The sequence below is a fragment of the Pleurodeles waltl genome, chromosome 11 (assembly GCF_031143425.1).
Source record: "Pleurodeles waltl isolate 20211129_DDA chromosome 11, aPleWal1.hap1.20221129, whole genome shotgun sequence".
In the NCBI taxonomy this organism is placed as follows: Eukaryota; Metazoa; Chordata; class Amphibia; order Caudata; family Salamandridae; genus Pleurodeles; species Pleurodeles waltl.
Genome location: NC_090450.1, coordinates 696860716 through 696872826, shown reverse-complemented (window position 1 = coordinate 696872826; position 12111 = coordinate 696860716). Strand labels below are relative to the sequence as shown.

Below are 12111 nucleotides of genomic sequence, written 5' to 3'. Positions count from 1 at the left end.
AGTGGTATGTCAGCAAGGAGAGAGGAGTAAACAGAAAATATTGTGGCAGAAGTATGAAACTGAATGTGTGCAACAGCCGCAAGTGTTGCACTAAATGTCAAATGTTTAAATTCACAAACTGTATGTAAAAACAACTTTCACACAAATAACCACCTAACTGTATTTTGCCTTGTACCTGCAGTAGTTGCGCGTTTATGCGTACCACAGGTGAAAACATATTCACAACTTCATCTACCCTTACTTATCTCACAAGTTAGGTTGTGGTGCATGCTTTATAAAATAGTTACATGGTAAATATGTTGTGTTCTTGTATTGGGGACTCACAACAGACCACACTGATGTTTTTTTATTATTCTCTACTTTCCAGGTGTTTTACTTGCATGGGTTTTCTATTTTGAGTATCATCAATTGAGTAAAATTAACTCTGGTTATTTGTAAGCACTTAGAAATGGCAGAAATGAGGTATAGAGCTCTATATAAAAAAAAGTATTGTTATTATTATTATTTGCTTTTTGTTTGGTTTGTGGAGAACTGAAGTACAAGCCATTGCAGCTGTCTAATTCACCTTAAATTGTGATACTGATAGAAACGTATTAAGGAAATGCCACCGGAGAGGTTGGTGGCCTTGCCTAGTTTAATGTACAGTATGAGAAAGGACCCTTTGCTCCACTCCTAGAAGGCAGGACTTTCCTTGACGGAGACACTGGATGTCAGCTCCCGCGGTGATGGCAAAAATATCTGGTTGGAAAGAAAGGGTATGTTGAATAGCGTCTGTCAGTTGTGGACCGTGGTACCTGGGATTGTGATTTGCCCTCAGGCAGATAGCCAATGGCTAAGATTTATTTTGTGGAATGGTGCCAATTAGGATGTTTTCTGTTTTCACCTTGCTTAGCCACAGGCTTCTCACTTATTTGCACTGTTGGATTTGTCATAAGTGGTTGGGAATATCCATTTAATCAAGGTGATTGGATGGGTCATTCCCCAAGTTGAAGGTCTTTTTAATGTCAGCCATGTGCTTTTGAGAATTAACTTTACATATTCTGGGGAGGTGACTCTTGTAAATATTACAAACTAATGAGAGAAACCTTGATGAACCTGCTCATGTGGCCGCTGCACTGTCTGACCGGTGTTTAGGCAGTTATAGGTATTGGAATCTGTTTGCGAGGAATGCTTGAGTCTATCATAATGGTTTGGTTGAGATCCATGTTAAAGTTTTAAATTGTGTTATTGAGTTGAGTTTTATAAGCACCATATGCTGCAATGAGATATGTTCAGATCCTCTCCCAAATCTTGAGCTGGATTTGTCACTAAACTGGTGTGTATTCGTTTCAGTCAGCATCGGAATTGTTGAATAAACTGTTTTGATGAATTTTACTTAACTTGTTGACTCAAAGTACATTATCTGTAGACTTATAATAGCCTGTATGTTTTGGTTTTAAAGGCAGCAATACATGTATATGTTTGAGACAGTGTAGACTACACTCAGGAGTAGGCTTCTCTGTTTGAAGAATGACCAATGCAGCTATATGATCCCTCAAAAATCTTGATGGCCCTCTGTGCATATTATATGCGGGATCATACATACTTTCATGCTGCTGATGGCTTTGGCATGACATAAGAATGCATTTAGTGAATGTTAATTACATCAAGGGCATGGGGGTGAGTTGTGTTGTCCATTGACTTCTGTTTTATTGGCTTTGGTCCCAAAGAAGCTATCAAGGTTGTTTAATATTTTTGTGGTGGGATAACGATATTTAGGAAATTAAATTTATTTTTTGATCCCTACTACATTGATCCTTGGATATTAGCATTTGTTCTGCAAGATGGTGTCTGTGTAGCTCTTGACATGCTGGTGTTTTTAAAGTCACTGCATTAGTTGACTTAGCATTCTATGTTTTCGTCTATCCTCCAGAGGTTAGATCACTTCTGTCAGTCAGTTGCTGGTACTGTCAATAGCTAACTTTCTGTCAGGCTGTGTCAATTGAGCTAACATGACAAGTGTAGTCTGTGTGTAGAAAGTGAATGCTTATGGGGAACCTTTGGCTCTTGATGATGTTTCCTTTTGACCGTGATTGAGAGAAAGGCCTACTGAAAAGTTCACTAGGGGCTTTGTTGCATGAGCTGTGAAAGCAGTTTTGTCCTGGGGGTCTTTCTGCGCTATATGGTCCTTCATGTGTTTGAAGAAGAGAGATCCATCCAGAAGTACTAATAATTATAGACTAATAACTAGCTGTATTCATGTCCCTTCAGTACTTCCTGGTTTTAGGGTCTCTTTGGAGTTTGGGTTGTGGTATCCAAAGGTAATTAGAACTGCTATTCAATGTTTGCTTTCTCTCACCTCCGCAGGTATGAAAAAATAATTGGTGGCAAGTACATGGGGGAGCTGGTGAGGTTGGTCCTCATGAAACTTGTCAACGAAAGCCTGCTCTTCGATGGCGAATCATCTGACATGCTCAAGACCCGGGGCACCTTTGAGAGCCGCTATGTCTCCATGATTGAAGGGTGATAATTCTAGTTACCAACCACATACACTACAAGAGGCAGGAGGGTATGACGGCAAGGTGAAACAGTGATGAAAGAAAGGAAACTGGAAGAAGTAATGTAGGAAAACAGTAACAATGGGAATCAGAAAGAGAGAGAGAGCAAGAATTGTAAATGGGCTTGGGTCATTAACAGATTAAAGATCCATCTATTACTGTGGTTGAGGCTTACAACAGGCAGCTATTGCTGATGCAGAGCCCTTGGAACCCTTGGGTCCTCAGCACATTATAATTCTGTAGACAGCCAAAGACAACGAAATGTAGCTTGTCCTCCTTGTACAAAAGCTCACCTCATGCTGAGCTAGACAGTAGCACAGAAACACAAGCAACTTGTGGAAAAGGAATGGAATTACAAAGCAAAAAGTTGTTTTATTTCACATACTAGTAGGAGAGTCCTACAGATTATAAAGCTACGAAAATGTGTATATCTCCGCTTCTTAGACTGAATTCTCAGAACAGTCTCTGTAAAAGGTTCTTTAGGTGTTAATATTTCCTCTGCCCACTGTACATGGAATTGTCTTACCTTCCTACTACTCATGTAGCATCATCACTTGTACATCACAGAAACAATTGCAGGCTCCCATAAGGGGAGATCTATTAGTTATCATGCTATCAATCTAGTTATTGTGCTGCCTATTAGTGTGTACAGCGCAACCCAAAATAGAAACAACAGGACCTCTGTTTAAAGAATACCTTGCTAGAATGTTTAGTAAATGTGACCTGGCAAGCATGCCAATGTTTTATGCTAAATAGACTGTAGCACATTCATCCATCCTAATGTCTGTTTTACACCTCTCTGCAATTACAGAGACTCTGAGGACCGCAAACAGACGTACAACATCCTTACTTCACTTGGGCTACTACCCACTACAACGGACTGCGAGATTGTGCGAATGGCATGTGAGAGCGTCTCTACACGGGCAGCACAGATGTGCTCCTCAGGTTTGGCAGCTGTAATCAATCGTATGCGTGAATGTCGCCGTGAAGATGTGCTGAGGATCTCAGTGGGAGTGGATGGGTCAGTTTACAAGTTGCACCCCAGGTGAGATGTGTAATGGCCCCTGAAAGCCACTGCTTAACATCACTGCATAGACACTGATGAAGTGTAGGAAGGTATTTTATGGATAATCCCTATAAACTATGTAAGTGCTCCTCAATTTCGGCCAAATGCACCCCTCACTGTTTCACTAATGGGTCACATACACTGTTCATGCAGTGCATCTCATTAGTTACCTGCAGCAATCCATGTTCTTTGAGTAAAGACTCACAAATACAGCTTTACCACCTACCCGGTACACAGACAAATGGACAGCTTAGCAAGTTAAAGGTAGTATAACTCTGCTGGCTCAAGTCAGTATGAAGATGGCATTAGTTATTGTTGCTATTCACGCCTTCTGTCTTCTTCCCTGTCTAGTCAGAGAATATGAAATGTGGTTTACCTCTAGGGTCTAAAACATCATACTTTAATTCTAGAAGGGCTAAATATATTATAATGCCTTAGCAGTACTGTGGCTCATCAGTGATGAATTTCACAATGTCCAGTAAATGCATGTTTGCCAGCCATTCCTTTATTAAAACACATGACACCAGAGGAGGAACACAAAGGAGTATTGCCAGTACACCTCAGTCCTGAGCTGCAGTATCCCTTACCATTGCAGTATTTGGGTCCAGTACCATGGCCGTCTTTACGAGATGCCCAGTAATCCTCCCAGTAACTCTACCCTCAGAGTTACCAATACCACAGGTACCAGTAATTCAGATATTGTAGACTAACTGGAGGATTATAGGTGGGACCCCCAAGGTCCTCTTTGAATAGAGGTATTGCCTGGTAACCGTGTATTTCCAAGACCATTTCCCCAGGTACTTTCTCATTCTGCCCCTGAATTTTGCTTCAGGATTAAATATCTGGGTGAAACAAAGAAAATCTGCAGTATTGCTAAAGATTTCAGCGCGCCTTTGGGGTTGGTAACTCCTGTGTTTGGCCTAATGGAAATTAAGAGACCGCTCATAATGAGGGTATATGTGCGATACTTGGTACCTTCCCACATTGGCACACGAGTCACCACTATTCCCTCTCATTCAGGCTGTCCTATCTCAAGCCATCAGTGCCTGTGGCTATACCAGTTCTACTGATTTGGCTCAACTGAATCAGGTCATGCAGGATCATGGGGCCCCTGTCTAATTTACTATGAAAGGGAACCCAGGGAGCTTGTTAGATCAAGAGCCTTACGGAAAAGTGTTCTTTCCCAGTGCTTCAGCCAAACACCAAGTGCCTCACACTAAGCCCAATATTCCAGAATGACTTTGCTGTCCTAGCTTTCCTAGAATGTTCTGTGATAAAATCACTTATGGCACTTACACAGTAGACATTGGTTAACAATACTTACACCGGAAACTATAGCAATCCATAATATGACTTAGAACCATACAGCTAGACTAAGGCAATGCAACACGAGTTTATTGAGCTTAAAGCAGCTTTCAAATCCAAATATCCTAACCACCTCACAGGGATTACGCAGGGAACTTTCCTTCAATTTGTCATCATTTACAAGCAAATGGCACTTGCGGAATCTCAAAATGTGCAGATGATAGATATTCCTCTATTTAAAAAAGATAGCAACCATAAACAATACTTACATTAAATCAGTAAGGCTGTGCTCCTAAAAATCAAACCCGCAGCCAGTAAAGCTTGGTAGAGTGTGTTTGCAGTGGGCGTATACTACTGAATATCTTGCCCAGGAACATTGACATACAAGAATATTGTTGGAAAAAATACTTTTAATTCCTCTGGCTGCATCTCTATTGTGCTATCCACTAAAGTGACTTTGTAAAACAGGCCTACCACTGTCATTTGACTGTTGCAGTATAAACACTGCAATTTGACCTATCGAAATAAACCCTTTTGACAGGTCAAAACCTCTTTTTTTAAATGGTGTTTAGACATAATATTAAATATGTCAAGAATATTGAGGAAAAAAATATTGTGAAGGTAAGTTTCTATAAGCAAGCAAAGTTTTGCTATATATAACTCCACATATAGATACCTTGATGGTATGCATATCACCAAGGTATGTAGATGTGGAGTTAAGAATAGTAAATCTATTCCTAACTATTTGCACTTACCTTCTCAATATTTTGGTCATCAATATTTTTGGCACAATATTCTGTCCACACAATAATTTTGGTTCCAATATTCTGGCAGTGATCTTTCTTAAAGATTAACAAATCACCCCTATGTGGGGGTTGTAGTCAACAAGGGAGGGTGTATGGTATTCACAAGTAGGATATGTAGTAATTAAATGTTAACATGCACTACAGTGACTAGCAGCTATTTTTACTGTTGCTGGCCTAGATGTCTTAGGAAGAAAGACAGTAAAATACCAGATATTAAAATACTAATATGTATCTCATGGATGGGACTAGCTAGAAAAATAATGAAACAACTATTTTTTATAGTAGTTAGGAATCCAAATCAATTGTGAAGTATGAGTTTTTGATAAATATTAAGGAAAAATAACTTTTAAAAAGTTACCTTTTTCTTCCCTCATGCTCCTGGAGGCTAATTTGCATATACTCTCCACCTTCTCACAGCCAGAGATTAGCATTTGCAAAGGTGTGAATGAGGTGTGAAATTCCTCCAAGGAGCTACACAATACATCACTGTGATTGACAAGTTAATCGGCATGGATAGGGATGATCCCCTTTGAGCTCAATAGAAGGATGGGACCTGTGATCATTTTATTTTACTTTACAGTGTCAAATTCTGCTCAACAAGACTATTGGATTTACATATAACACTGGGGCGCACTTAAAAGGAAGAAAGCAGGATGGCAAGACAATTCTTGTGTATCCATTTTCTGGTTGCTTTATTCTACAAGTCTTCTGTCTCTGGGTTTATTGTGGGTACAGTGGGTGCCCCACCTAGATTTTAATGTTAGATGTGGGAGGACACTAGGATTACCATAGTCAACTCCCCCCCTCCACACACACAGCCCTCAGATTCCAAGTTTAGTGTGGCCAGAGACTTATTGCATCTTGAAAATACCAAAGTGTGAGGCCTCAGGAACGTTTACCCCATTTGTTGGGGCATATCTAGGAGTCCTTACCATACACTAGCTTGTGCCAGTCATCAATATGGCATCTCCACACACTCATTTCAGAACACCCCTGGATCTGAAGAAGAACAGAAGAGGACTAGACCTGCTGTCTTTAACCAGCTCCCTCTTGTACCCAAGACAAAGAAGTGGACTCCAAGGGTCATAAGACTGATCTACTATTCAAGCTACAGGGTTACAAGATGTTACAGGGGGCTTTCTTGCTACTGCCCAGCTAGCCAGTAGTAGCCAGACATAGACTAGACCCTGCTGTTGACCTCTGCTTGATGCCCAGAGTTTCTAACGACCAGATGTATGTCCATTTCATTTTGCGAGTCGCAATTAGAAGCTCACAAAATGAAATGTACAAATGTGTCTCAGACACATTTAGCGATTCCCAATGGGGTAGCAAAGGCCTATCTCATCAATATTCATGAACTAGGTTGCAATTTGTGACCTCATTGGGGATGGCCGCACTCACAGGGGATGGTGGCCTGTTGAGGACAGAAGACCACCATGTCTGTGACTCCTTTTCAATAAAGCAGTTATTTTTAAATGCAGCCTGTTTTCCTTAAAAGAAAACGGGATGCATTTCAAACAAAAAAATGAAAAGTTTTATTTTTATTTTTTCAGAGAAGGCAGTGGTCCGTGGAACTACTACCTGCTCTGAAAAAAAGTACACATCCCTTTTGCGAATGGGTTACCACCATCTTGAAGTTGGTGGTAACTGTGAATGTTTTGCAACTGCAATCACAGTCACAAAAAATTCCTATAAGCCAGTGCGATTCGGCAAAATGCCATTTGTTTAACAAGTTGCTGAGTTGCATTTTGCTTTGGTACATAGAAAAAAAAATGTCTGGTCGCCGACGGCCCACTGGGCCATTGACAACCGGAAAAATGCTTGGTATATCGGGCCACAAGTGTCTCCCCTGAGGTCCTGGGGGCTTTAGAAATGTACTCCTGTGGAGGATGGGGACTTAAAGGACCAAGAGTCCGATTTAATTCTTGGTGGTAAGGATATTTCGTCACAGCAGCGACAGAGTATCCTCAGTGTGAAGAATGTGTCCCCCCTCCTCATTTAGATGCTGGCAGACTTATGGGGTTAATCAAGGGGAAGACTACTCTGTCTCCGCCGTGTTTAACCGCCTGCTATGGCTTGTGGAGCAAGGGCCTTCAGAGAAATAACTGCATGTCTGCCCACCCAGTTTGTATGAGCGGGCATATAGTCCTTTTTTAATGTTTCTTACTGCCAGGTAAAACCTAGAGGTAAGGAATAATAAGAACACTGTAATGCTCCCCCTACCATGGGACAAGCATCCCATGCGGAAGGGAATGTTACTTTTTTTCTTTACAAGATAAAAATCCCATTTCTGGATTTTCTTTTTGAAAACAAAAAAAGATTACTGTTCTGACGTAGCCCTGTAACAAGCAGTAAAATGCATTGACAGGAACCACAGTGCTATTGGTTCCTGACAATGCCTTTATAAATGACAACCTAGGAGATAATTTATAAATTCGGCAGGCAGAGTAGTCTCGGCCTGGTGAATGTAAACTCCCCTGCCAGGCCAACGGTGACTACTCTGCCTGCCCATAATTAAATCGGGTCCTAAGTCAGAAGGTAAGATCTTTGATCGGACGAACTTGGTTGGTGCCTCAGACCCGTGTAGCATTATAAACAACCTTAGATTGCACCTAGGTCACAGTCTACTGCAACCATTTACTATAATTGGCACTTTGTGCTTTCTTGTGCTATTTCTATGTAAAACTTTAAATGTTCATATCTATGATTCCCCTATTGATATTATCCAGTTTGGTGTGTTTTTGTTTGATTTTATCCCTGTTTTATTTCTGCTTAATTACTTTACACATTACCCCAAGTAAGTCTGTCTGCTCTGTGCTGCAGCTATCAGGGGGTTGAGCTCAGGTTAATTTAGTAATTTATGGATGCGATTATTCCTTGAGGCGGTTAGTTACCCACCCCAAATAATAATCCACTAACCCCACATCTACGTACCTTGAAGATGTATGACATAGGTACATAAATGTGGAGTTAAGTATAGAAAATCTGTATTTTTTACCTGTTGATTTTTTGGATTCAATATTTTTCCGCAATATGCCTCAATATTCTGGAATCAGTATTCAGAGTTCACACCATACACACTGATTTGTCTTCTGCTTATCCATGTTTTGTCCACTATAAAGCTGGAGATGATCAGTGTCTTGTCTTCCCAGGCAGTTGGTCTCCATGTTATGTCTAAATGTTATGTCTGAATTTCATGGATGTCACATAGATCTATCCTTGAAGTTACTCTGGACCTGTGTAGGGTTGATGTGCACTTTTCAGTAAAACTGCCTGCCCCTCACCCAGTTTCTATAACTTCCTACTAATAAAAATGAAGCTCTTTTCTATTTCAAGACTCTAGAGTTCTTCCTTCTGCTCATCGCTCCTTTAAATGTGAAGGAAAGAGGTTGTTTTGAGCTAATGTTTTCCTGTTTTTGGTTCATCTCTTACAGCTTCAAAGAGAAATTCCATGCCCACGTTAGGATGCTGACACCACACTGCCTGATCACCTTCATCCAATCTGAAGAGGGCAGTGGCCGGGGCGCAGCCCTCATCTCTGCAGTGGCACACAAAATGGCCTGCTTGATTGGCCACTGAACACTGGTGGCAAAATGGACCCAACCTCCCCGAAAAGCAATTATCAATGGATTATTCAGTGGAGGAAGTCCCCTCCTTTAGGAATGCTGCTGCCTTGGGTGAACACAGTATCAAGGGAGCAGACTGAACAAGATGGCAGGAGAAAGTTATACATTGTCCTTTTTGTGTTTGTCTGGACGAGTAAGCATCTCACAATGTCATCACACACGTACAAATATGTCTGTTTTAAGGTGTCAAACCGGTAAAAGGATATTAACCTTATGAATCAGGTTCTTGTGTGCAGAACTTAGCCTTCCATAATAATGATAAAGTTTTTCTAATATATAGCATTTGCTACAAAGGTCTTGCAGCATCATTCTGCTTTATGTAATTGTTAATCTTCTCAGCTGTACTTGTTATATTTGCCTAGGAAGAAAGAAAGTCTAGACAAAATCATTACTGCCTGGCCCCACAGCCTGATCTTCATTTTAGAAACATTTCTTTGATTGTTAAGCAACTGATGCCATAGCATGCTCCTTGACCTAATATCTATTTGAAAAATGCCAAGAAGCCTGAATTACAGTAGACAGAGTGACCTAAGAGCTCTTTGAAGAATACAGTGAAGGCTGTGATGTGCTAGACAGAGTATCCTTTGAGTTTGTTCAAGAAAGCTCAGCAAACTGTGACATAGCAAGCGCAATGGCCAAAAAGTACACTGTAAAATGGTAAGCAGGCTCTGTTTTAAAGACATACTGACCTGAGGACACTTTGTAGAAGGCTAATCAAGCCTTAACTATTAATGGCTTACTATGAGATCATTGTGTAGTACTAACCATCCGTACAGATGCAAGCAGAGGCTGATTGACTATTAAGGAAATGGAGAGATTTCCTCGACAGGCCAATCCTTCGGAAAAGTTAATAGAAATGTGGGGTGTGCAGTCACTCATGTGAGAAGCATATCAGCTAGAGATGGTTAGAAGTACTTCAGTCATTAGGAGTCTGGTGACAGCTTCAGGTGTTTTGCCAGCTGTATGTAGTCAGAACTTTATCTATCTATCTACCTGTCTATCTATCAATCTATCTATCTAAAGTCTGCCAGATTCCGGTTTCATCCACCAAGCGGTGTCAGTGCAGAGCAGCAGGTGCAGACCACGCTAAACATCAAAAGAGAACTGTGTTGTAACCTCCACAAACACAGAAGCTCGCACACCAGGATGTGCATTTAAAAGACTTTTATTGACAATGCGTTTCGACCTAATAGGTCTTCGTCATGGCTCCCACATAACCAGAACTGTGCACCAATCCCATTTAAAAAGGCTAATAGAAGTATAAACATAGAAAACATACTATCCATGTTTGTTTCCTCAAAATGCAATATTATCACAAACTATTTCAAATAAACAAAAAATGCATATACAAACATAAATCAAGTGCTGATATGTCTTACAATAAGTGTCATCAAGGAAATATTCAGCCTTATTGACATTTCCGCATTTACATAACACTTCGTCCAGCTGCAAGGGTATTAACATAAGGGTGTTCATTGTGATTGTTTTTCAGATCGGCAGCATTTACTACACAGTTTCCAAGCTATAACATCGTAACTAATATTGAAGATACTCAAGTGAGGGATGCTCTCCTTGCCGGATCATAAAAGCAGCATTGCTATGTAGTTTCTGAACTGAAACATTGCAACTGATATCAAGGAAACCCCTTCAAAGCATGGGAAAAGGGAGTGAATTCTTTGCTGAGTGGCAACACCATTATTGGAATTGTTCCGCCACCAAAATTGAAACTGGACAGACTACAAAATCATATGACTTTAAATGTTTGGCACTCACATTCATAAAAAAATAAAGTGAAATGACGTAAAAACCATAAACATTTCACATCAGCTCAAAAATCTATTTTTACAGTCATCGCCAAGTGGCCAGCAAATGATTTTTAAGGAATCTAATGGAAAGATCAGTGTAGACCAAATTCCTTAATACAAATAGCCAGAAAAACTATTCCAATTTGTATAATACATGCACAGTTGTTTATCTCCTTAGGTGCTCCTTGGGTGACCAAATCCTAAAAAAGGAAACATTCATGATTTTAATGAATTGTTGAAAAAGGCTTTCAGGGAGTCTTATGAGCAACATGTCAGCATAGACATTAAACAATATGCACAGAAAGCTCTTCATCTAAGTTTAAGCCTCCAGGAGATTTGCTGTTGAGAGGGAGGATTTATTTCGAATCCAGTCTACTCAAATTATTCTCTCTGTCCCCACCTCTCATATTCACGGGGACCCTGTCAATACAAAAAAACAAAAGAGTATCACAGCTCGGTTTGTGTACCGGACTGCAGTGTCCTGCTACAGGGTAATACTGATTTGTGTTCTTAATACCATGCAAGTGCTCCAAAATTCTGTTCTTTACAGGGAAGACAGTACTACCTACATATTGGAGGCCACAGAGACATTGTACCACATTAACACAATAATTATTACTGCATGTAATTCATTTCTTTAGTTTGTCTGTTCTGCCTGTTGGTAGGTGTATGTTTTTCTGTTAGTGATATTGCTGCAAGCATTACATCTTCCGCATTTATGGAAGCCCTGTTGTTTTCTAAGCCAGGATTCTGTCTTTTCATGTTCCCCCAATTAGCTATGGACCAACATGTCTTTTATTGACCTACTCATCCTGTAAGTAACCATACGATATTGGGATACTAGATTGCCTATCACTGGATCTGATTTAACCAAATGCCAGTGCTTCAGTAGTCTTCTTTTGATCCTAGGTGACTCACTGTTAAATGAGGTGATTAGTCTCAATCCGCCAAGGTCTTTGATGCATT

The 12111-nt window shown here is 40.3% G+C and overlaps 1 protein-coding gene across 5 annotated transcripts in view; it reads left to right on the top strand.

Annotated features, from left to right (window-relative positions):
- The window catches only part of GCK (glucokinase), a 177428-nt gene extending 166730 nt beyond the window's left edge, over positions 1-10698 (top strand). For all 5 annotated transcript variants that reach the window (XM_069214259.1, XM_069214256.1, XM_069214255.1 and 2 more), the window contains 3 exons: positions 2347-2502; positions 3349-3582; positions 9149-10698. In XM_069214259.1, the coding sequence (XP_069070360.1) occupies positions 2347-2502; positions 3349-3582; positions 9149-9293 (535 nt within the window). In that variant the 3' untranslated portion in view covers positions 9294-10698. The remainder of the gene's footprint in view (positions 1-2346; positions 2503-3348; positions 3583-9148) is intronic.
- The last annotated feature ends 1413 nt before the right edge of the window (positions 10699-12111 follow it).